This window comes from Fusarium oxysporum, chromosome IV (assembly GCF_013085055.1).
Source record: "Fusarium oxysporum Fo47 chromosome IV, complete sequence".
Lineage (NCBI taxonomy): Eukaryota > Fungi > Ascomycota > Sordariomycetes > Hypocreales > Nectriaceae > Fusarium > Fusarium oxysporum.
The window spans coordinates 543,230-567,503 of NC_072843.1; the positions used below are offsets into that span (position 1 = coordinate 543,230).

Genomic DNA, 24,274 nt, shown 5'->3' on the forward strand with positions numbered 1-24,274 from the left:
ATACAGGCTCTCGGATTACCGCCTTTCCCTAAATCAGCAACCATGGATCACTTGCCGGGAGACGAGCTATATGATGTCACGCCTCCCAAGTCGACGGCTGAGCTTGAAGCTGAGACATCGCGAAAAGAGGAGGAAGCACCTGAAGCTGCCACAGAAAGGTCCCAGCGTACTAAGAAGCCAAATTCGTCGCAGAACTCAAAGACAAAAGGCAGACCGGGGAAGGCCTCAAAAAGCCATGATGCCCTTACAAGACTGTTAGAGGAGGAACTGGATCCATCAGGAGAAGACGAAAGACAGGAGCAAGCATCTTCACCCCCTGAAAAGCTACCAGCGAAGCTCCCAAAGCGGAAGAACAGCGCTCTCAAAGGCAAAGAGACACCAAAAAGGAAGCCTGCCGCTGCGATAACTCAGGATGTACGGACAAGTGAGCAACGACCCAAGGAAAGGAAAGGCCGGAGACAACGAGCGAAGACTCCCATCCAATTCGACGAAGAGACACATGAAATAAAAGAGGCAACACCACGGAAGGCAGCGGAACAGCAACCTCGCATGCCCATCGTGAGCAATCTCAGAAAATCGCATGCTGCCTCTGTCTCTCTCATTGCAAGTGCAGGGAAAGGGACACCCGGCTCGAAACGAAAACCTGCGCCAAAGCGCAAACCGCCTGCTCAAGATGCTTCCCAGAAAGCCCCCCCAGCCACACGAAAGTCAGATTTGAAGAACGTGGTACCTCAGGACAAACCTCATACAACTGAAGAACGTGCAGTTCCTGCTACAAAAGTGGCAGCTAAGCCTGCGCCCGCGATCAACAAGAGAATAACTCGAGCCAAGGTGAAAGAGGAAAAAGCACCAGTGTCGCAGCCTTTAAAGGCCCAAGAGACTCCAGGAAAGAGAAATGAGACTCAGGGATCGACTCAGGACCCTATCGTGCTCTCTAGCGACCCTGAAAGCTCCTTGTTTTCCGATGATGACGATGCCTTCGTTCCAACTGAAGACTTGCAACCAAAAGAGAAGAGGCAATCAGCAAGGAAGACTCAATCAGTGATGGGAGAGTTGCTCGTTGACCCAATTGTCGACGTGGAACCAGTAGGCCATGCTCACCGTGAGAAAGCGCAGCCGTCTACACGCCCGCAGACCCTACCGCAGAAGCCCGAGGCCTCTCACCCTTCACGTCCTCCAGAAGAACAAATCTCTAGGCAGAAGACAACCATGACTGTTAAGCCTGACTCCAAGAAGATTGTTGAAGAACCTCTTCCAAGCACGAGGGGAAACCGTGCAGCTCAAAAGGGCCGAAGGGAGGTTTTGTCGGCTCGCGACACCAACATTCTCGTTCAACAAGATACTTCACAAGCAAGGACCTTGAAAAGACCTGCTACGACAGTTGACCCCATCATTGATGTTTCTCAACCACCTCGCAAGATCAGTAAGTCATCAAGGAGCTTCAGTATCAGTCAGGCGGGTAGCCCGTTACCACTTGAAACAAGCCCAGCACAGCTTGTCGGTGGAACAAGTCCAAGTGCTATGGAAGAAGTTGTATCTGCGAAAGTGCCCAAGCGCAATCAGCAGACGGAGCCTAGAAGATCCCAACGCCTTCGAAGAACTGCGGAATAGGAACCCCCATATCCTGATGGCAATCACTTACAACAAGAGTATCTCTCTAGTCTGGCAGCTGCAGAGGCCATTCATGACAAGACCAAAGTGGGATTGAGACCCAAACCTAATACGAAGGTCAAAGCTGAGCCGGTCAACTTGCACCCCGAGCCAAGTTCAAGTGATAAAGACCTTCATGCTCAGATACTGGCATCCCTGCAGGGACAAAATGAAGCGACTGCCGAAGTGGAACAGGCCATGGAGCATGACAAAGTCCGCGGCAATGGAGTCTCTCCCAGACAGACACGACCGGCCGGGCCGAATGCAGAGATAGCAGAGAAACTCCATGGATTAGTCGAGGTAAGTCCCTTGCCAAGGGTCAGTTCAATGCTAACATGCTGCCTAGACGATGCTGGGTCATCTCCAGGCCAAGGAAGCGACCATCTACCGCGGCGCTGATGCCTATCGGAAGAATGGCATCAATTGCGTGGACAAGATCGAACGACGCTACATACAAGAGAGGCAAGCGCTCAGTGAAACGTGGAAGAAGGATAGTGATAGGTTCCTCCGGGGGACGCGGGCAGCAAAGGCAGCGATTGATGAGCGCGGAAAGATACGAGAGAAGGCGATGCAGCAACTGAATGAAACGGCAGCAAGGCGCCGCCACTTGTTTCAACAAGCGACGACAAGTTTACGAGCACTTCATGGACGATTGATGAAGGGAAAACTTGCAGACTACGAAGATTGAGACGATTTACTGTACAGATTTTGTAATGATAGAACATGGGATTTGGTGGGGGCTAGGTAACGGGCAAGTTTGACTCAAGTTGTGGGTAGGTGATGGCAGTTGGTGGAATGGGGACTGAAAATCAGGGTTCAATGGCGGCAGGGATCAAAAGGTTGATTGATGGGTCAGTTTCATGTTAGTAGAGCGGTAAGTATACCGGGCTTGGCCAATGTCATGCTTGATGAGGAGCCGCTGGACATTGGTAGTGATATTTCTTATTGAGAAGTGATGTCCTCGCTATGATGGTACTCATGGTCACAGAACTACAGATTTTGGGCAAGATTTGAAGCGATCTTAAGATGATCGAGACGATGTTAAGATGGGGTGTGAAGCAGATCCAAGGTTTGAGACTGGTGGCATTCTAGGCATGCTGAATGGACGGATGAATGGGAAGAGAGCCATTCTTCGCTTATTCGATGAGGCTAGGCTCGATACGGGAAGCATCGTAGACTTGGCTTCAGACTGGCTTCTGAGTGAGGGTGGAAGAATACTTGGCGAATAACGGTTAAAAGGAAGCGAGAGGTAGCTGAATATCACGATTGGGAATAGATGATATAACCATGAGACACTTAGAGACGAGTACTATTGATCTTGCGTGTCATAATAAGTAAGCATCACGATCTTCAAGATTAGCTGCCTGCCCCATCTAGCTGACATATTACTGCGTTAGTGGCTGGTGATGTCGATGTCTGGAGTGTACAGTCCGGGAGGCGTTTCGGCGTGATAACGAACATGGGAAACGATGACGATGGTGGTTTACCTTAGGTTGTGGGTGACGTAGTGACTTTGTGGCGCGGACGGGGTCATTCCCAAGTCCGAGATTTAGATGGTATGCATGATATAAGAGATCCAGACCTGCTGATGAAAGCCACTACGATTAATGCTGAATATACCAAAATCCATTTACGAATAAAGTTATTAATTGCCTTTTTTTTAATATTTAATTTATTCTTTGCTTGGACCCCTTGCGCTTGGATAATAACTGCGCTTTGTTTGTTACAGCTTGAAACTCGAGTGGCATGACATGATGGGTTCAGATGATGCGGGGCATATTTCTACACCAGGGTGAGTAAGACGATTGTTTCGTTCTGTTCTGTTCTGTTTCGTTTGGCTTTGTTCTGTCCCATTGCGTTTATTCAGAGCCCAGTGCCTTCATTCTGTTTCAGTCATGAACAATGGCATCCATATCCCCAACCACTCTTCGTCACATCGTCATATGACCACTCTGCATAAGGGAGGCCCAACCTTTTTTATCCTAAGTGACGAAAATGACCAGTCTCAAGAGCCCCTAAATCTACACTAAATTTGCCCAGAGCTTTTTGTCACTTGATAAAGAGGTCCGTCTGCATCAGTCAAAGCTGGCTGCCCGCATTGCATCTCTTACAAGCAGGGGGGGCCTCCAGGGCATTGGCGCTAAATTGCCAGTGCCGTCGTCTGCCCCGCCTCCACTGCGTCCTGGGCTGAGCCTCCTGTCCAACGCGGCAGCTGCAAACACTGCCCTTCGCTCCAGTTTTTTTTCCTTTCTCTTTTTTTTTCTCCCCAGACCTCAACCTTTTCCCCCTACGTTGCACAAGGGTCAAATTTACCTGAAAAGCCTCGGTATAATACCACTGCCACTAGTTCAAAAGAGCTGTTCTATTGTGTACGGATTCCTCTTATTCAGATTACCACTGTCGACCCCGCTTCCACTGCGTCTTCTACCTATTGTCCCGTCAGTCACTTACACTGCCACTTGCTGTATCTGTTCTTCTGCTTCAGCTCAGATTACTTCCATCCATTCTGCTTCTGCATCTTTTAACACTTTCATCTTTTACAAACTACTACCTCTAAATCCTCAGCGCATTATCACCCTTTGTGCATCCGTCTTTTTACCAATCGTCCTCTAACATCCTTGCCCTCTACAGCCGGTTGCACGGTCTTCTCAACTTTCGGAGCCGCCGATCACGACGACCAGGCAGCTCAAGCTCGGCTGACACCTCGGACTCAACCTTAACCGCCAATTCCGACTACGAGATCACACCCGCAGACTCGACATCGTATTCTCCTGAAGTCTCACCTCGTTCGTCGACCTCATCTACATCTACTTCATCCTCGACATCAAAGCAACACAAGATGCCGTTTCGTCAGAGGATGGCCCGCCACTTTGGCGATTCGGTATGTAACCCCGCATCTCCGTACGCCTGTCTAGGTATCGATCCAATGCGCCTATCTTTGAGATGCGCTTTTGGTAGAGTTTAGCATGGAATGCGACTTGTCTCGTGGCGTTGACGCTAACGCCTTACAATAGCTCGCTCCCGAGAAGCCCTATCTGAGCTACTATGATGTCCTCTTGACAGCTGAGGATATCAAGGCGCTCAAGCACGACTGGTTGACAGATAACAATATTGCTTTTTGGGAGGAATACCTGGAGCGCGAAACACTTCCCAAGTATCCTCAAGCTCGCATCGTCCTGCTTCGTCCTAGCATGACATTCCTTCTTATGAAGGAGCCCGACCTCCGATCAGTCCAATCCGCCCTTCCCGATTTCTCAAAGGTCACCCATATCTTCCTACCCATCAACGACAATCGTAATGTGAGTGTCGCTGAGGGTGGTAGCCATTGGTCGCTGCTCCTTGTCTCGACCCTCGATGGTGTCGCTTTCCACTACGACTCCCTCGGTGGTGCCAACTACTCCGAGGCCAACGTTGCAACTCGCAAGCTTGCCACTATCCTTGGACGACCTCTTCGATTTATCAACCTCGAGGATTGCCCCCAGCAGGAGAACGGTAGCGACTGTGGTGTCTTTGTTTGCTTGTTGATGCGCCACCTCCTCGTCAAGCGCCTTCTCTGCGCTAATGCCCGCGAGAAGGTGTCGATGAGCATGGGTGGTAAGATGGTCGATAGCTATGGTGGCCGCAAGGAGATGATGCGAATTATCGAAAACCTCCGCAAGGAGGGCGAGCGCAGGCGATCGTGAGTGACCCCAATTGTTTTTGCATGATGTGTCTAATAACCAAGATAGGAGGAGCGCCAGCCCATTTTCGAACAAGACGCCGCCGCGGATCGAATAGAGAACGGACTGCTACGGCTCTTGCGAAGAATTCGAGGAACTCTTAAGGCAAATCAAAGAAGCCCAGACGGCAAAGGCGCGTAACGTCCAACAGCCCCAGCGGTCACCACCTCGGTCACCACGCCGTTCACCTCCTCGTTCTCAAGAGGCAAAGAAGTCCCCCGTCAACCAAAACGGCAAGGGTTCAATTGCCAAGGGTCCAGTCACTAAACCCAAGGGTACTTCTCCCACTAGACTTGTTGATCAACCTCCTTGGAGAGGAATGAGAAATCGTGTGCGCACAAACTCGAACCCATTTCGATCTTCCAAGGATTCACCTCCTCTTGGTCCACGAGCATGCAAGTCCGACCGAGTCACCAAAGAGCCTAGGATTCCAACAACCCCTCCAACTCCCGTCAAAGTCCGGGGTAAGAGGTCCTCCAGCAGCACCAGAACAGCTCTCCCACCTCGAAGTGTGATCGAGACCCAATGATGCACTTGTTCCACCACTGTAATGAAATGAATTTTACGACGGATGCGTCACGGTCGATCAGTTTTGTTTTTTGTCATCTCATTTTGTCCTTTTTATTCACCTGTGTCTTTTTATCTTGGCGTTGGTGGTAGCGTGGAGCAGTAAGAGGATGTGGTTATCATGTAACAAAGAAAGATGCCCATACACGCGTTTGTTGTTTTAATGATACTCCCAGATATCAGAGTAATACGAGTTAGCGATGAAGGCGTTTGGTAGGATATGGAAAAAGACATGCGTGCATTAGCATAGCTTATGAAGAATATTTCTACGTTTACAAACATGACAAGTATTGCATCTGTTGTGAAGTATTGTGTAAGCCTCCCGTGGGGAGCATGAAGACTTTAGACCTTAATAGATGATGCCAAACTAAACTCCTCAAAGAGCCCCTAAGCTTATGCAAATTTGCCTAAGTCTTTTTGTCACTTAGGATCAAGGTTATAAGTTTTATTGCCTGTCCTAGCCCTGTGATCGAAGTATATGATTCCTACTCCATACGCCTGAGCAAATTTTTGTGAAGATTGTATCTGCCGCCTTTTGTAACGTCACCTATGGACTTGATCTCCGTCTTTGGTATCTTAGATTCGCTCCACGTCGACCTGCTTAGTTCTTCTCAGCAAAAGCAGGATTCTGCTCCATCGTCGAAGAGATATACCCCCTCAACGCCGCCCATCGATTCGCAGTCGGCGCCGGCGCAGCCTTCTCCTCCGCCTCAACCTTCTGCACAGGCACGCCATCCTGCTGCGTCAACCTCGCCATACTAACCCCAAACCTCTCCATCTCGCCCTTAACAATCCTCTCCTTCCTCTTCAACGCACCCCTCTTACTCTTCAAGCTCTTATGCCTAACTTTTCCCTGCTCAACCTCCGCGCCCTCCTCTAGCTCCGGCAGCGCATCAGCTAAACTCTCTAAGTTCGCTGCTAGTTTCTTCGATGGTCTTCGACGCTTTGTGGATTTTGAGATACGTGCTGATTGGATGCGGGATACGAAGGAGGAGTGCTTGATGAGCCGCTTGTCGCGTTTGCTGGAGAGGAAGGAGTCGGTTACGGCGGCGTCGTCGCGGAAGACTTTTTGGGGGGCTTGCGGGTGGATTTGGCCTGTTATGCGCTGGTGGCGGAGGGTGCGCGCGGAGGGCTTTTTGAGACCTGGGGGTTGAGGAGCCTGAGGTTTGTTAGTGAGGCGTTATATAAGAGAATGTAGAGGGAAGGGGTTGTACCATTTTGTGCTGTGGTTGGGGTGTTGGAGATGGAGGATTTGGTGTGGAATTAAAGGTGTAGGTGAAGATACTGGAGAAACATTTTCGGTGAGCCACCCTCACCGAGATGGTGGGGCACACCGAGATGCGGCATGGAGGGGCAGTTTACGGCTTGATGACCAGATCAACGCAACGGTCAAAAGTTAGGCAAAGTTACCACTGAAATTATGACTAAAATTGGGATCAAGAGATGAGCATTTAGTTCTTATATCAGTTAAAAGTCTGCGATGTTCATGAATAAAGATGTTAGAACTGCTCATACTATCATTCCATAGTGGGGCTCAACTCAATATCTCCGTTCTAAGCTGATCCTCTCGTGACATTTAACTTTCACACTTCTTCACACATCTCATTCACACTCATGCAATAATAATGGAAGAGATTGATAACCTTCGAAGAGAAATCGCAAAGCGAGAAGTCGAACTCGCAGATCTACGCTCTCAACTCGCAGCCGCAGAGTCACAAGCACGTGAATCTAAAGAAGCGTGGAAATGGCCACTGGATAACCACGAGTATGAGAGGTACAGTAGACAGATGATTGTTCCCAACTTTGGACTTCAAGGTCAGTTGCCATTTAAATGTTCAAGAGTAAGGTGCTAATTGAAGAATAGGTCAACTACGCTTGAGGAATGCCAAGGTCCTGCTCGTTGGGGCTGGAGGCCTGGGATGTCCTGCTGCAGCATACCTCGCTGGTTCAGGGATTGGGACGATTGGTCTTGTTGATGGTGATGAAGTTGAAGTTTCGAATTTGCACCGTCAAGTTGCGCATTCGACGGGTCGCGTTGGTATGAGTAAGGTTCAGAGTGCGATTACATATCTCAAAGAGTGGGACACCCCTTCATCGCTAAGTGTTCCTTGCTAACTGATGAAGTCTGAATCCGACGATAACTTATAATGCGCACAACACACATCTTACACCGCAGAACTCTGAGGACATTGTGTCGGGTTATGATTTAGTCCTTGATTGTACTGATCACCCTACATCCCGCTATCTTATCTCGGATATCTGCGTTATTCTCTCAAAGCCTCTCGTCTCAGCATCTGCATTTCAAACTTCAGGCCAACTAATCGTGCTGAACAACCCTCCTGGAAAAGGCCCCTGTTATCGCTGCGTATTCCCTACGCCGCCACCACCAGATAGCGTGGTTGGATGCGGTGAGGGTGGTATCATTGGACCTATTGTTGGTACAATGGGTATCTTACAGGCTTTGGAGGCCATCAAGTTGATTTCAAGAGGTGATCTCGAGACCCATGGGGAGGCCAAGACACCGATGCTGTTACTTTTCAGCGGCATGGCTGATACCCCTTTCCGATCTGTGAGGATGAGGGGTAGAAGAAAGACTTGTTTGGCTTGTGGTGATGAGAACAGACTGACGTTGGATGAGCTGAAGAACTCAATGGACTATGTTCAGTTCTGCGGTGTCAAGCAGCCTGTTCAATTGCTCAAACCGGATGAGCGAGTCACAGCGAAGGAGTACGATGAGCTCTCCAAGCTAGAGAACAAGGATATGCTGCTCGTGGACGTCCGAGAGAAGGAACATTTTGACCTCTGCAATATTTCAGGTTCAGTCAACATCCCTATCAGTCGCTTCATGAGCGCTCGTGGTGAAGCAACACCCGAGGGATGGCCAAGCGATTTGCCTCATTCAACCCCCATATACGTCGTCTGCCGAGTCGGCAACGATTCGCAGATTGCCGCGCAGAAACTCAAAGACCTGGGACTAGGGAACAACGGGGAGAGATTTATCGGCGATATTCTGGGTGGTATCAAGTCATGGAAGGACACTGTTGACCCATCTGTACCTTTTATATAGGCAAAAAAGACGCCAGCTAAAAGAGGAAATGGGGATAGTCGTATTGGATGAGAGATTTTATGATACATACATACAACATACAATGCCCGTGTTAACCCGAGCACACCAAGGACAGGCCATTCCTGCCCATCAGCTGCGCCATTACAAATAACATTTTGCTCAAGTCAACAGAGACTCATGTGAGATATTTTTTCTTTTCTTTTTTTACACGAAGTTGGCAGTCTTCTTTTTGTTGAATGCCTTTTGGTCTTTTAGCCATTGGCGATATCCAGAAACACTAGAAATCTTTTCGCCGTAGAAATCGGGAACTGTCTCGTAGTTAGTAACTTGATCGGCACTTGAAGCTAGCGAGATGAAAACTTACCAGGGTTGCTGGCGCTCGAGTTGGTGGGGTCAACCCGATGCTTCTTGATGCGCTCAAAGAACTGAGCCTCCTTCTGCGTCATCTGCTTCTTCCACTGACGATTCAAGAGGTAAAACACCTGGTTTCCAACACTAGGGCCGCTCAACCACCCAAGACCCGAGAACGCGAGCGTCATAAGTCCCAGCGTCATAAACGGATCGAGAGGGATTTGCGAGATGATCGGTTCCGCCAGACCCGTCGAGAGAAAAACGGCACCCGCACCACCGGCGAATAAGCCATTGGTGATGGAGAACAAGAGCTGGTATCGTCGGCGCGAAACTCGCAGCTTGAAGAAGCTGTTCCAGTCAAGCGGGGGGAGTTCGGTGGACTGCGGCTTATCGGCGTAGGTGCGGGAGAAGGTCTTTGCGACGACGGGTGTGAAGCATTGAGGTCGGAACGGCGATGCTGAGAGACATGATGCTGGGCGGAGGGTTGAGAATGAAGCTTTTTGTGATGAGCGCACGAGACCTGTTAACGGCATGCGCAAGACGGAGGTCTTGAGCGAAGAGGCCATGATGAATTGATGGTGTGGCCAATTGAGGTTTGGAAGGAAAAGTCAATTAGAGGTTTGGAGTGGAGATTGAAGATGTCGTTGTGCCGTCGTCGGTTATTTGGCGTGACGTGGGGATGCTGAAGCTCGGTAGAGCTGTGTTCGTGCTCTCATGGTGGATGGAAAAGTTTGGCGCTTGGTTAGGCGCGGCTAAGCGCTGCCGCCATTGAGGCTCAATTAGGAAGGGGATAGCCCGGACCCCCCTAATAAGGGCTATATAGCCTTAATTGAGTTAAGAATAATTTTACTTTTGTTATTTACTTTAGTATTTAGGTATGTGATTAAGGATATTAATTAATAAGTTAATAAATATTATAAAAAATATTTATTAAATAAAAGCTGCCAAGTTCCATTTCTTTAAATTAATTAAAATACAACCTATATGCCTTTTCATGCTGTGTTAGGCTTTGTTGACCTTGACTCTAGCTTAGTCATCGGGTAGCAGCTCCTTCTAAGACTTGCTGCCAGCCTCTGACGATACAAGCCGCGTTTTAGGACAGCTCATAAAACATATTTATTTTTATTAACACGCCGACGGCACAGATCAAAAATCCTTCTAATTGATCTGCTTTAGACTCTTTCTTTTTACATGATTTTTACTCACCCAATCGCATTGGCGACTATTCCGTTATAATTCTGCTAGAACTGGCGTCACGGGTCGCGGGACTCGCGTTGGCGCACGAGCGATGGAGTCCTTCCAGCAGCAGCTCGAGCCAGACGAGTCGGAAAAACGAAAACCGAAGGAACACAAGAGATCTAGGATCGAAGTACGTCTTCGGTCTAAACCAAGAGATTATGTGCCTGGAAGCGGCCCTCCACTACAGCCTATTAGCTTGCTTCCGCCCCAAGATTCGACCGCGTATATATTGGAGCGAATTATCCTTCCCTCGCCAGGCGTTGCTGCAGATGGACTCCCTCTACCGAGACGGATGACATATATCGTGTCATGGACGGACCTACCTGCGGCGCAGATGTTAGTTCCTGCAATGGATGTTCTGGAGTACGTATCGCCGAGGAAATTGGAAGAATGGGAATTCAAGAATACAGAAGAGCAGCTTGAAGAGGAAGCGGCGGAGAAAAAGAAGACAGAAGCTGGACAGGTCACCCAGCCAAAGAGGCGTGGTAGACCACCCAAGCACAGTACGATAGAAACGGCTGTTGTTGCGGTGGTAGAAGATGAGGAGGCTGTTCCAATGAAGGGGGCCATGACGATTAAGACCCCTACGAAGAACAGATTGAAGGACTTTGAGGGGTTGTCGGAGGAAGAGGGTCCGGCGAGACAGTTGCAGTGGGAAATGACTGGTAATTCGGCTGAGACGGATGATCAGGCATTGGATGAGCATAGAGGGACTGTTGAGGACTCAGAAAGTGCTTTCAGTGGCACTAATATGGATCTGTTGCATGGTACAACTGTCGACTCTCATGCCCCAAAGAAAAGTCATACCAAGGGCAAACATTTTGAGTCATTCCCCTCAACAGGGACCTCAAGTCGACAAAGCGCGCCGCAAATCACGAGCATACGCTCAAAGTCTGAAGGCAAAAAGAAGCTTGACCGTCCTTCAAAAAAAGCACAACCTTCTCACGGACTATTGAGTGGCGTTCGAGGTACAGGCTCCGCCTCAGACTGGACTCCCCAAGAGTCACTCACCTACTCTAACTCGGGGGTTGAGACACCAGATCCAGAGCCAGAAACCCAGACAGCACGACTCATCGAAGAAGTTATCTCAATTCAAAAGAAACCTCCAAAGCCAAAGTCAAAGCCCAAAACTAGCATCCCCAAGTCTCCAGAGCCAGTTCCTCAAGAAGAACCCGTGAGGGAAGATCCAGAAGAGGCAGATGAACCAGGCTGGGAAGTCAAACGCCTCGAAGACATGGAACTCTATGATGTAGAAGGCCAAGGTCTAGTCCGCTACTTCTTGGTCCGCTGGGAAGGCGACTGGCCACCAGATCAGAACCCCTCCTGGGAGCCAGAATCTAACCTCCCCAAGGATCTCGTCAAAGCATACCTCCGCAACAGGAAACGAAAGCGCTCAGACAAGCCGGTTACAAAACCAGTTTCTAAACAACCCTCCGCTGCACCATCATACGCTCCCAAGAAGAAATCCATGAAACAAACGACGTTATCATGGGGCATTCCTGCAAAGCAGTTCAAGAGCGTCAGTGAGGCTTTCGCGGGCGGAGAGGAAGATGAACTTGGAATGCCCGTCGCTGCAGATCCGCGTCAGGAGGATGATGACGATGATGAGCTTTTCGTTGTGGAGGAACCGCCTGCGAAGAAGAACCGGGCTAAGAACTGGGGTGCGAATGGATGGGGAGCAGATGATTACAGTTGAAGAAAAGAAACAGGTCAAGGTTGGCTACGGAGTTGGAGATGTCTTTCGTGAAGATTGCATGAAAGCATTTTATTATTACAGGCGAAGGCGCAATTACTTTTCAAAAGCATACGGTCACGGCGGACATAGCATTAGAGATACCCATTTTGTGTCAAATGACTTTTTTACATTGAGCTACCTAAAAGTACCTTAAACTACCGTTGATTAATTCATTGATTCCCCAGGGCTCCAAAAAAGATGTGATACAAATCCCGTTACAGCAAAGCCCTTAGATGTCCCATGTGTTCCATATTACCATTCACCTGTGTGCAAACAACATTCCGGAAATAGTCGCAAGCCTCCCTTGCCTTCGTTTTTGATTATTTCAGCCGAATATTGCTGAACCGTTATTGAGGTGTTCCCCTGAACACCGTTGATCCGTTGTTAATCAGCTGTTTTGCGTACCTAGCTATCGCGGACTCTTCTTGGTACATATCTACTTGCGATTAGGGGCCCCAGCGGTCGAGACCACCTTTCGGCTCTTTGGGTTTAGATAGTTTATGATCTGAGTCGGAATGGCTGTGAGGCGCTCGGGGTTCCAAGAGGAAGCGAAACCGAACTTCTTGTTGACGTTGCGGCGAATGCCGGCGATTCGTCCATACTCAGCGTACTTGCGGATGTCAGGGAGGTCGTTGACCTCACAGTAGTGCTTCCAGAAGGGGGCCCATTTGGTCTTAAGAATGTTGTCCTGCTTAAGCTTGACAAGCTCGACGCCATCGACCTTGGTATAGATATCTCCCGTGACCTCTCGAGAAAAGATCTGACCACCAACGACAATATACTTCATATCCTCATCGACGAAGGTAAGGGTGATGTTTGTCATTGGAATATCTTGAAGGTCGGTGGAGGTCTTCTCATCACGGACGAGAATGTGCGGCACTACACTGGACATTCCTGAGTAGTGAGATGGGATGCGCGACACCTCCACGGTCATCGACGAAGTGCGGCTTGTAACCGCTCGTCGAGGGATAGGGGCACCATACACGAAGTTTGTTGCGGGGGTGAATAGGTTGAAGGGTTGCACATTCCAGGTATCTACAAGATGTTTAGGAGAGATGTAGTCGATCGTGTTGGAGACGGAACTGGTAAGCTCCTCGACATCTCGGTCAGAGGGAGTAGGACCAAATCCCATCTGAGCGACAGGTCCATGGTAAGGCAGGAAGCCGCGGTTGAGAATCATTCCGCAGAGGCGACCGGCTTCGAAGGTACTAGCCAACTCAACGGACAGTTTGCCGTTCATCTGGTTCTCATTGGGGGAAAACCAAGCACGGATGATGTACTTAGTCCCGAATCGGGTAAACAGATACCAGATCGCAGAGGTGGGAAAGTTGTCGAGGGTGATGCAGCGGCCAGAGTGCTCGCTGTAATGACCGACACCATAGTTGTGCGGGTGCCCGTGGCGGGATTGGTAGGACGATGTGTTGTTGATGAGCTTGACTTCAATGTCGACGAATCGTCCATTGGCGTCAACAAGCTCAAGCCCGTTGGCCTTAACATTGGCAACGTACTTCTCCGCTGCGGTCGAGTCGCGGAACTCAACGCAGGCAAGCTTAAACGCAGTACCACTCTTGATGATGTTCTCCAGAACGGAGATTCGGACGAGGCCTCCAACACCACAGACCGCGTTGGCAACCTGAGTCAGAGTGGTGCTTTGAGGGATCTTTTCCAAGAGCACACGACGAGAATCAACGTTGCTGTTAGCGTTGAAAACCGAGCTGACGTTGATCGTGTACTTCTGATCATCAGAAGGAATGGAAACAGTCTCGTTCTGGTCGTTGGTGGGACAGCCCTGATCAGCAGATGCAGTGCCTTGGTTGGCTGGGGATGCATCATTGTTGCCGCCATCGGCAGCGGAGTTGCCATCTGAACGAGCGAATTGGGACTCCATCTCTGAGGAATCATCAGCAAGAGAGTTTGGGGGATCCTATTCCCCTGGACCATCGCTGTCGGACTCTGAGGTGGTTCCATGGACGCTGGATTCGTCCGAGTCATCAGACAAATCCTCTTCAGATGATGCCTCATCATCCCCCTAAGTTCAGATGTTAATCATCTGTTTCAATGAGGTACAGGAAATACTTACATCACTACCGGACGAGGAGTCACCTTGGGCTTCACTCATGCGACGCAGCGCCGCGTTGCTTTCGGCAAGGTCTACCTCAACTCGGTCCAATTCCTTAATCTTGGCCAAAACCTGTGCAGGGGTGAGGTTGCCATCGGTAGAGTTGATAAGATCCTCCTAGAAGGTGAAAGGGTTAATATGTGACGACGAGCTTGTCTTGGCTGGTGATGACTTACTCTGAGTTTGTCGTAACGAACGCGGTTGGCCTGGTTCTCCTCTTTGAGCCTGACAAGATCGGCTCGGGCTTGCTCGCGAGCTTCGCGACGGCTCATAATCTCTTCCGAAGAGAGGTTGGGGAAATTAGCAGTACTGGTCATGTAGTCGATTTGAGTTTCAACGCTGGCAAGCTTTGCTTTCAGGATGTCGTCTCGCTCTTGGAAAGCCAGTGTGACCTCATCGCTGTCAGCGGAAAGTGCAAGACTCATATCGGAAGGATGTGAGTCGAGATCCCCAAATGCTGTACCAACTCCGTTGAAGTCGGAGGAGTGAGAGGCTACCTCATCGGAGCGGGAAGACAGGATGTCCCAACTCCCTTCCTCAGAGGTAGGACCTCTATGTTCATCTGGAGGAAGGGCAGACATGTCGGGGGCGATTAGTGTTAGTGAAGGGGGAAAGGAGCGGAGGTAGAAGGTTGGGAAAGATGTAAACAGGAAGTAGGGGTATTGGGTATGGTGATTATAACTTCTCAAATAAGAGATCAAGATGAAAATGGATAGGTAAGTGAGTGAGATACTGTTGATACGACACGAACAGAGTAAAGGGATGGGAAGGGAAGTCTTGTTCTGTGCAGCAGAGATGAGGGAGAGATGTTGCTGGGGAAGGGGAGAAAAGAGGAGAGCGAGATATACGCGAGCGTGGCAGAAGATGCAGCCTACAACGCGTCAAGCCCTAGCCTATAGGAGAGCAGAGTCAACAAAAGGCAGAGGACTCCGGTGACCAGGTGACGACCAGTTATGCTGCCAGTGATACTCGGGAGTAGGGCACTGAGTATTTACTCCGGGGACAGCAATTGCAGAGTTTCTTGTGGGCAGGGGTAGGGCATTGCTGGATGTCAACTCCTTGAGGCACTGCAATGGAATTAGTCCTAGCAGCGGAGGGGCTCAGGAGAAGTTGGAGGAGCGGCAGTGCAGTGTGACGAAAGCAGTAGAAGGTATCGAGACATGCACCACCTCGGTGCAGAACATTCATCCTGTTCACAGGTCTGAAAGAAAGCATCAAGACCAATGTTCATGTCATGTTCATATGTTGTTCATTAGCACGATATCGCCCTGACACTCGACCTGAATTTTGAACGTAGATAATATAATCGTAATCCCAATATTGTCGGAGGTAGATATTATTGACAAGATGGCCCATGCCAACTTTCACTTGCTCTTCTGCAGTCCAAGTGGTGTTGTTGCTTGGTGTTGTGGGTGGCCTGCATCCCATTTTGTCCTGCCCCTCCACTGTTGAAACTATTCGGGACCCCACTAGTCCCCCAGAAGTCATCACGATATCGCCATCTTGTTGTTTTGATTCATCCATATTGTATTTCGTCCAGTACATGGGAATTTCATCCACCAGCACACAGTCATGGAACTCAGAGCTCGAGGGATGAATATGCCCACGATGGTCTTGAGTATTAGCTCCCTCCCTAAGGGAGCAGTGCATCTTGAAGAGTACTGACCTTGTATCGTTGCGCAGTATCACCACCATGGACTCATGGTGTTTTCCACCCTTCGACCCCGAACCCGTAAAGCAAACAGACGATGTGCATCGGCCATCTGCAACAGTCATCCCCATCTTCCTCCATCATAACGGCGGCGGCGGCGGCTTGCCCATGGGGCATACGAGACATCGGCCAAAGACGAGGAAGCATTCCACCAAAGATGCAGCGACCTGGGAGCGGCACATGGGCGAGACAAGAGTAAGAAGCACGACTACCGCATGGCCTTGATATCCTTCGGAGCATACTGATGGACCAGCAGGCCTTCGCTCGAAGACACCATGCCCGAAGTCCATATCACGACAGAGAGGAACACAGACACACGTATATACAAAGTATCACATCCTCGAAGACTCGCTTTGCCTCTATCCCTTATTCTTGCATTTGCGGTTGCTTTCATATCCATCAGACCACTTGTCTTGACTGCGATCGGATCTACGAAGCATCGACACTCCTTGATCCATATAGAGGCTCTCCCTACAACCGTACATACAAGCTGTAACTGACCAGAGTTGATGTTACAGGAGAAGACGAACGAATAGCCCCCAAAGCGCTGGCTTTATGGAGGAGACACGACGTACGAAGAGACCACGAAAGAAGAGACGAGACCCGAGACGCATTGAGATACAACAAAAGGCACATATGTACAAGGGAAGTATGGGGAACAAGGGATTGGCGCCGCAGTTGACAAAGAACACACTGAACAATTGGAAAGTTGATTGTCAAAGAAAGGTGTCTTTTGAATGAGACTGATCAGCAATTGACAGTGACCGGTCTCATCACTCGACGATACGACCGCAGAACGAACGTTCAGGCTTTGGAGACACGGAGAAGAAGATAAAGGAGTGAAAACTTGAAGACATAAAGTTGGAATGGAAGAAACAAGGTTGCAACGGTCTCACGTGAAAAGACATGCCATTCCTGCTCTATCCCCATAAGCTCCACACTAAGACACCTTTAGGTGCCTCTAAATTGACCCACTGTACGGAGTAAGTAGTTGCACGCAAGGTCCTATCTTCATATAGTCACGGAATTGGTAGAAGCTACTTTTATCTTGGTTCAGCTGGATTTTAGAGACTTTACTATCTCAAATATCTCAACTATCTAAATGACTTGAGAAAATGACCGCCAATGATGAAGGCCGAGGATCGTCTGGGCTTCTTGGGCGTCTTCCAGCCGAAGTGCTCAATCAAGTATTCTACCAACTGCACAACATCGACTTGAAAACTCTGCGCCAAGCATGCACTTATATCAAAGATGCCACGCATCTCCGCCTTAACCGCCTCTTTCTTTCGCCCAATTTCCGCGATATAGAGGTCTTCAGAGCTGTGGCGGATCACGAAACCTTTCGGTTCCAGGTCACAGAGATTATCTACGATGATGCACGTTTTGATCCAGCCCACGAAATGGAGTGGCCCTCATGGTATGACCAAGAAGATGATATCGGTGAGGTCACTGGAGTTCCTGAATGGTATAGTCACGTCTACCGCCAGAATCGCGGAATGATCAGGAGGTACAAGCCACACCATAGCCAAGTCAAAGAAGCCTTTGAACATCTACTCAGCCCAGCAGAAGCATTCAAGCACTTCAAGAGATTGTGGCAAGAACAACAAGAGACGATTGCCACCAACGGAGACGCCGATGCGTTGAGGTATGGGCTGCTACGTTTCCCCAATCTGAGACGAATGGTAGTTAGTCCTGCGGCTCATGGAAAACCTGGGCTGCCCTGGTATCTCACGCCCACTATCAGATCACTCCCACGCGGTCTCCTTTACCCCATTGAGCGTGGATGGCCTCTTACAAAGATACATTCCAACTTTCCCGAAGCGAGGGATTGGGATCGCTCGGAGAAGGATAGATGGCGCGGCTATTGTCTCGTCAGTCGCATCATCGCCCAACACCTACGGGAGAACCCAGAGAGTAAACTTGCCCACTTGGCTATTGACACCAATCAGCTTCGGACAGGGATCAGTTGCCGTATGTTTGATAACGCCGAGAACAGCGAGATCAAAGACCTGAACACTATCCTAAGTCATCCTGGGTTCGCGGGCCTCGACCTCTCCCTACACTGTGGCAACCAGTGTAACATGAACTGGTGCTCTTTTCGAAGTCACCATTTGCGGAATACGCTTGCCAGCGCGAGGGATATCCAACATTTTAGTCTATTCACTAATATTGTTTATGTTGACGACTTTGATGACTCTGACGACTCTGATGGAGAGAAAGGAGACCACTTTATTTCTTTGCATAGTATCTTCCCTGTTAACGACTGGCACCAACTTCGACATTTCGGCCTTTCTCGATTCATCGTTAAAAAGGACGACGTGATCAAATTTCTTAGAGCTTTACCGCCAACCCTGGAGTCTGTTGAGCTGAGCTTCTTTATCTTCATGCCCGATAGTGATGACTATCACAGCTTGGTGCACGACATGCACGAGAAGCTGGGTTGGCGCGAGCGGGACGCAGAAAACCAGCCTAAAATAGTTGTTCGCGTTGACATTCGGTTTGCAAAGGTTCATGGCGCTGTGATGATGGATGTTAGCCGGGAGGTGACCAGTTTCATGTATCAAAACGGTGAGAACCCATTTGAACAAGATGAGGGATGTGTTGAGGATTCCTATATTCTGCAAAGTGATACGCCTCAAGGTAATGGGAGGCTCTTGGATGCATTTGATCCCAGTTTTGAGGAACCTAATGTCAGCAGGCTTGTAATGCAAGCTGGATAGATACAAGTCCATGCTATGGAGAAATCAGAGGAAATTCTGCGACTATGAGAGACGAAAAGCTCAGAGATGTATGGTCAGTAACTGGTACCTTAAAGGTCCTTAGCTCCCGGGTGAGTCAAGCGGCCAGTTTTAGCACCCTTGCACCCGCAAAAGACCCCTGTTGAACTCCCAGGACATGGGTTGTAGACGTCAGTTACAGGGGTATTCAGAGACAACGGCATGTTGAACCAACACCGATGATGAGAAGTAGAGCTGTAGAACCAATAATTATCACTACTTTCTGACCAGTCACATCTCTAATTCCCATGTATAAATTCTGATCAGTTCATACTAGTCGGCGATTCCCAAATTGTACCCTGTTCGATGTGGATAAAATTCCTCGTCTAGCTCAGCCTCCAGGCATCCAAAGCACTAAGCTTCAGCCGCATGCAACCAGTACAGTCATGCAAGCCTACAATTCACAGGACTACCTTGGCCACTGTAGCTAAAAGGTTCTCGAGACTTCAGCAACCTACAAAGGGAGCATCTGACTCACTGGCCGATTTCTGCCACTCAGTTCAGTCCTGACCCAAACTTAAAAAGACACACGCAAAAGCTACTTTCCAGCATCTATACCTTATATAAGATCTCACACATCCTCTTATTTTCACATTCTTTTCTTCTTCTCCAACAGGCTTCCGCTTGTCATAATACATCACCATGGCGTCTTCATCGGAATCAGACCTGCCTTGGTTTCTCAAGTCATCCTACCCCGTTCTCTTCCCCTTCGACGATGCCGTGAGATTGCCACAGGTTGAGTTTGAGGAATGTATTCGTCAGATGATCGCCGATCGACACAAGAGATCTCTCTTACTCGATAAACGTGAGGCTCATTTTGCTGCCATGGCTGACGCTGATGAGTCCGAGACCTTCACTCTCGTCTCCAACTCGACCTCTGCCGAAATCCGTCAGGCCATGGAGGCCACCAACCTTTTGAGCCATGCTTCCCAAGACTCTGAAACTATCCGAGAATCTCCTGCTGCCCAGGAGCCGGAGGCGGAAGAAGCCAAGCCTGCCCAGTCCAACCCTTTCATGGAGGGCCTCATCAGCTACGGGAACCAGGAGCCATCTCGGAACCTCGAAAACATGATGTTCACGGAAAACGGCGATCTCGCTTATCGTTCTAGCCAAGACGCCCTTGTTGACCTCTTCCAAGAACTCGAGGAAGTCGTCTCTGGTCCTCGCCTGAAGGATCTCCTCACCAGAGCCTGGCAAGAGAACCCCCTTGCTACTCTCAGAATTATCTTCAACGCTCGCTCTATCCATCTAGGCAAGAGTTCACGAACAGTCTTCTACCGCTGTGCTGGCTGGCTGGCGCAGAACCATCCCTTGACCCTCGTCGCCAACCTCTGCTGGCTCAGCCGCCCACTTATCAACAAGAAGGCCGAGAAGAAGGAAGACGATGACCTTGTCCTCGTTGAAGAAGAGAACGACGACGACTCGACCAAGTTCGACGTGAAAAATGGAGTCGCCCATGGCTACTGGAAGGATCTCCTCAACATCCTGGCCATTGCGGCCAACGATAAGCTTACTGTTGTTGATGACCCTAAGGAGGTCCTCAACATCGAGAACCCCGGCATCATCCGCGGCAAGAGTATCAACAAGCCTCGTCATCGTGACGGCCGCAGACTCCGGGGACTTCATCGTGGAGACCGAGGACGTGGAAGAGGTCGCGGTCGTGGCCGGGGCCGAGGATCTCACTCATCTGGACAGGAGATGAGAGAGCAGAATCGCAAGGTCGATCCCAAGGAACTCAGGCGAGAGACTAGAGAGAACCGCCATGAGACCGCACAGGTCCTCTTCAAGACTGATCCAGTGTACCGCGCCCTGCACCTGACCATCGCTCGACTGTTCGCGGAGCAGTTAAAGAAGGATATCCAAGCCCTTCGAGGAGACAACAAGGCTAAGCGCTCTATCTCGCTGTGCGGCAAGTGGGCTCCTTCACCCGATCACTTCCACGACAGACACACCTTCATCATCAGCACCATCGCCGAGATCATGTACCCGCGGGCGTCTATCTACCACCCGATGCTTAGCCCAAGAGACGACCATGAGAAGTATCTACGATTCGCCCGTGAGCAATACCGCAAAGATACGTCTGCCCTCCGAAAGCAGCTAGAGATTGTTGAGCGAGAAATCAGCGTCAAGAAGTACGAAAACATCAAGTACGACCGAGTTCCCTCCCTCGCCATGAACCAGTACTCCAAGCTGTTCATCGAGAACGATGCCGAGCGCTTCGGCAAGTACCTTGACAAGGTTGCTGAAGGAAAGGCCAACATCTCTGGAGCTACTCTTCTCCCCTCTACATTGATCCAAAAGGTTCGAATGGGCGGTTCTTCTGATCGATCAGGAGCCAACAAGCTTCTTGACCAGAAGGTCGCGGAGATCGAGGCCAAGGTCCTCGACGGGCAATGGAATACCCTCGTCAAGAGAATCAAGGACTCGGGCACAATGGACTCCTGCATCGCGGTATGTGATGTATCTGGCAGCATGAACAGCCCTGTTTTCAAGGATAAAACCACACCCATCGATTCCGCCATCGGTCTGTCTCTCCTCCTCGCAGAGGTCGCCAAGCCCCCTTTCGCCGGCACATTCATCACCTTCAGCGAGAACCCCCGGGTCGAGGAAGTTGACCTGAGCAAGACTCTGAGGGAGAAGTACTGGGCCATGCACAGATCGGAGTGGGGTATGAGCACCAACTTCGTGTCCGTCTTCGAAGACCTGATCCTTCCCATGGCTCTCCAGAACAAGCTCAAGCAGGAGGATATGATCAAGCGTGTCTTTGTCTTCAGTGATATGCAATTCAATGACGCAAGCTCCTCAGACTCCCGCTACTACCAAGGCTGGGCTTCTGAAAGACCATCAAGCTGGTCTACTTCCTTCGAACGTATCAAGGCCAAGTTCGAAAAGGCGGGTTACGAACTCCCCGAGCTTGTCTTCTGGAACCTCGCAGGTGGACGGGCAGGACACACCGGAATCGGTGGGGATCCAACGGCGCCCAAGCCTGTCAAGGCCGATGAGGATGGAACATGCCTCGTCAGCGGATACTCACAGGGACTGCTGAAGGTGTTTTTGGAGGGAGGTGGTTTTGAGGAAGAGGATGAAGAGGTTGTTGTCGAGAAGGATGAGGAGGGTAATGTTACCCAGAAGACGAAGAAGGTGAAGATGACGCCTCTCAAAATTGTACAGAAGGCCATCAGCCACAAGGCGTACGAGATGTTGAAGGTGGTCGACTAAGGGGAAGATCGGCTAAAAAGGAGTAATGAGTTATGAGAAACGATACCCAAATTCAAACGCATAGTTATTGTATGATAGAATTCAAGAGTCGAAACCGCGGCTGTAGCTATAGTAGAAAAGTTGTATTGTATTTTAATCCTTCACTTCGCGTGGGTGATAAGTGAGGCGCCATATGTTAGTGCGATATGAAGATCTTCATGTCACAATTTGCAGTTGAGACCTGTGGCTAAGAGCTTATATCACCAAACAGAACTCAGTTACAATTACTTTGAACTCATAGTCTATGAAGGATACCAACTTATCTCTTTTCTAAGCCCTTTGCTGCCTTAAATCTCTAGTCTGTTGTTCCAAACTTAAATGGTAATACGTGTCTATGAATGGTAGTGACCGAAAATATGGGCTTGACTTCGAGATTCGTAGCAAATCATTTAGCATACCCTAAGCTCCAGCAAGTCGGAAGTGATTCTACACCGAGTTCGGTAATCGCCTGATTACTTGGACTTTTTTATTGTTCGTAGATTTTGCAGCCAGTTCATATATTTCTAGTCAGGTGAGGGATTTCGTCCTGGCGGCCTTAGCAGAGCCTGATGAATAACACATGCCCACAACTAATGATGACCTCTTGTCAAGAACGATACAAAAGTTCGAACTCAACCATACAATGAGGCTGCTGGAAATAGCTGCCGGAGATTGCCCAATTCAGCTTCCCGAGATTTAGTCGATAATAGCGTGGGAGATAACCGCGAATAAAGGCGTAGTGCATTAGTCTCGTACTACAAGATATCGAAAGATAGGACAACCGATATGAACATAAATGTCAACAAGGGATAGTATATACACGTTCCGATTCGTAGAAAAACGATACATTGGCGCTTATGTTCATGGATTCGCCTCGCGAAACCGCGTGACCAAAAGCTTGTGTGGTATCGCTGATGTACATAAGGATTTCGCGAGAATATGGTGCAAGATATAGTGGAACTTGAAAGCGGTGATCACAAAATAGGCAAGACAGATTGTCTGACGCTTCAGGTATTGGAAAGTGATAGGTTATCTCGTAAATGTGGTTCAGAGATAGAGTTGTGAGAGGTTGCAACGCTGAGTTGGGGATGGCTGATAACTCACATCCCATCACATCACCCCTTATTCACAAAGTTCTGCATACCTTTCTCCACCAATGTCTTGGCCATCTTCTGCATTTCAATCAAAGGGGTAATCGAACATTTCCCATGATCCAACAAATCGAATGAGCCCCATTTGCGAGTTGGGTCATGCGTTCTTTTCAGAGTTTCTTGGCATTTCACGTACCAACACTCACCGAGTTTGCACTGGCCTTGAGCCTCGAAGAAAAGGTCAGCTCGGAAGACATACGCGAAGAGAATCCTTCGTAGTTCGACAAAAGTCGGATGTTTGAAGAAGATAATACGGGATATATCTCGACTATTCAAGCACGTTCAAGTCTGCATCGCCGAATTACGGCCGTTTATAGGGCCCGTTCACAGAGTCAGCTGGTGTTTCACAAACTCACATACAGAGTACAATGCTCCATATTCACCATCTCCGCCATTCTGGGTACCTGAACGCGGAGTTGGGAATGAGGAGTCCCCAGATATCTCTCACTGCGTCTGTTGGGACCGTGGGGGATAAATGCGTCCATTCGCCCGGGGAAGACAAGAAAATAGGGGCTCTGAGATATTTTGACAAGTATACATGCTGAAAAAGGGCCGTTTACTTCGGTGCAAGATGGATTGTCCGTTCCCCAGCGACAGGCATGAAGCTCCGAGTAAACGGCCGGCTCTCCACGGCTCCGGGTGGGTCCTGGAGGAGTCTTCCGAAATGACAACGCGGGTCCGGAGTAGAAATTTGGGGGTGATTTGTGCCTATTTCACGGCTGGGGATTGTGGTCAGTGTACTCCGTATGACTGTAGGCGAGGTCACGTTGGAGAGAAGAGAATTACTCGAGCTGAAAGAGTTTTACGGTTAGTGCTGGGTTTGGAAGATCGAATTGATATGCCGGTACTTGGTATCAGAGCCAAGGAATCGTTTCGATGACCCACTAGACTTGGCGATGAATGCAACTTGAGCCAAGGATAGACGAGCGGAGTGTGATTGTGATTGTGATT

The 24,274-nt window shown here is 49.4% G+C and overlaps 8 protein-coding genes across 8 annotated transcripts; 5 read left to right on the forward strand and 3 right to left on the reverse strand.

The window, feature by feature from the left end:
• Positions 1-2,937: 2,937 nt before the first annotated feature.
• FOBCDRAFT_259204 (uncharacterized protein) lies at positions 2,938-5,898 on the forward strand (the record flags this gene model as incomplete). Its single annotated transcript, XM_059611242.1, has 5 exons — positions 2,938-2,984; positions 3,380-3,442; positions 4,216-4,531; positions 4,665-5,329; positions 5,430-5,898. The coding sequence occupies 5 exons, from the start codon at positions 2,938-2,940 to the stop codon at positions 5,896-5,898; spliced, it is 1,560 nt and encodes a 519-aa protein (XP_059464620.1).
• Positions 5,899-6,352: 454 nt separating this feature from the next.
• On the reverse strand, positions 6,353-7,153 carry FOBCDRAFT_291167 (ribosome biogenesis protein SLX9-domain-containing protein; the record flags this gene model as incomplete). The annotated part of the gene is made up of 2 exons (XM_031180063.3): positions 6,353-7,095; positions 7,151-7,153. 2 exons carry the CDS (start codon positions 7,151-7,153, stop codon positions 6,538-6,540), a joined length of 561 nt encoding a protein of 186 aa, XP_031045950.2. The 3' UTR covers positions 6,353-6,537.
• Positions 7,154-7,519: 366 nt separating this feature from the next.
• Positions 7,520-9,019, forward strand: FOBCDRAFT_158386 (uncharacterized protein). Its single transcript, XM_031180062.3, has 3 exons — positions 7,520-7,751; positions 7,801-8,014; positions 8,061-9,019. The coding sequence occupies exons 1-3, from the start codon at positions 7,562-7,564 to the stop codon at positions 9,001-9,003; spliced, it is 1,347 nt and encodes a 448-aa protein (XP_031045949.2). The 5' UTR covers positions 7,520-7,561; the 3' UTR covers positions 9,004-9,019.
• FOBCDRAFT_259206 (mitochondrial import protein Pam17-domain-containing protein) lies at positions 9,020-10,074 on the reverse strand. The gene is made up of 2 exons (XM_031180061.3): positions 9,368-10,074; positions 9,020-9,311 (listed from the first exon to the last, which is right to left on the reverse strand). The coding sequence occupies exons 1-2, from the start codon at positions 9,918-9,920 to the stop codon at positions 9,208-9,210; spliced, it is 657 nt and encodes a 218-aa protein (XP_031045948.2). The 5' UTR covers positions 9,921-10,074; the 3' UTR covers positions 9,020-9,207.
• A 276-nt stretch (positions 10,075-10,350) lies between these two features.
• Positions 10,351-12,495, forward strand: FOBCDRAFT_219817 (uncharacterized protein). Its single transcript, XM_031180060.3, has one exon. It carries the CDS (start codon positions 10,643-10,645, stop codon positions 12,287-12,289), a length of 1,647 nt encoding a protein of 548 aa, XP_031045947.2. The 5' UTR covers positions 10,351-10,642; the 3' UTR covers positions 12,290-12,495.
• On the reverse strand, positions 12,496-15,028 carry FOBCDRAFT_317823 (uncharacterized protein; the record flags this gene model as incomplete). The annotated part of the gene is made up of 4 exons (XM_031180058.3): positions 12,496-14,218; positions 14,267-14,357; positions 14,409-14,564; positions 14,624-15,028. 4 exons carry the CDS (start codon positions 15,026-15,028, stop codon positions 12,765-12,767), a joined length of 2,106 nt encoding a protein of 701 aa, XP_031045945.2. The 3' UTR covers positions 12,496-12,764.
• A 2,245-nt stretch (positions 15,029-17,273) lies between these two features.
• Positions 17,274-18,926, forward strand: FOBCDRAFT_249350 (uncharacterized protein; the record flags this gene model as incomplete). The annotated part of the gene is made up of 2 exons (XM_054704112.2): positions 17,274-18,848; positions 18,879-18,926. The coding sequence occupies 2 exons, from the start codon at positions 17,274-17,276 to the stop codon at positions 18,924-18,926; spliced, it is 1,623 nt and encodes a 540-aa protein (XP_054560087.2).
• Positions 18,927-19,333: 407 nt separating this feature from the next.
• Positions 19,334-22,290, forward strand: FOBCDRAFT_219823 (uncharacterized protein). The gene has a single exon (XM_031180056.3). It carries the CDS (start codon positions 19,578-19,580, stop codon positions 22,152-22,154), a length of 2,577 nt encoding a protein of 858 aa, XP_031045943.2. The 5' UTR covers positions 19,334-19,577; the 3' UTR covers positions 22,155-22,290.
• The last annotated feature ends 1,984 nt before the right edge of the window (positions 22,291-24,274 follow it).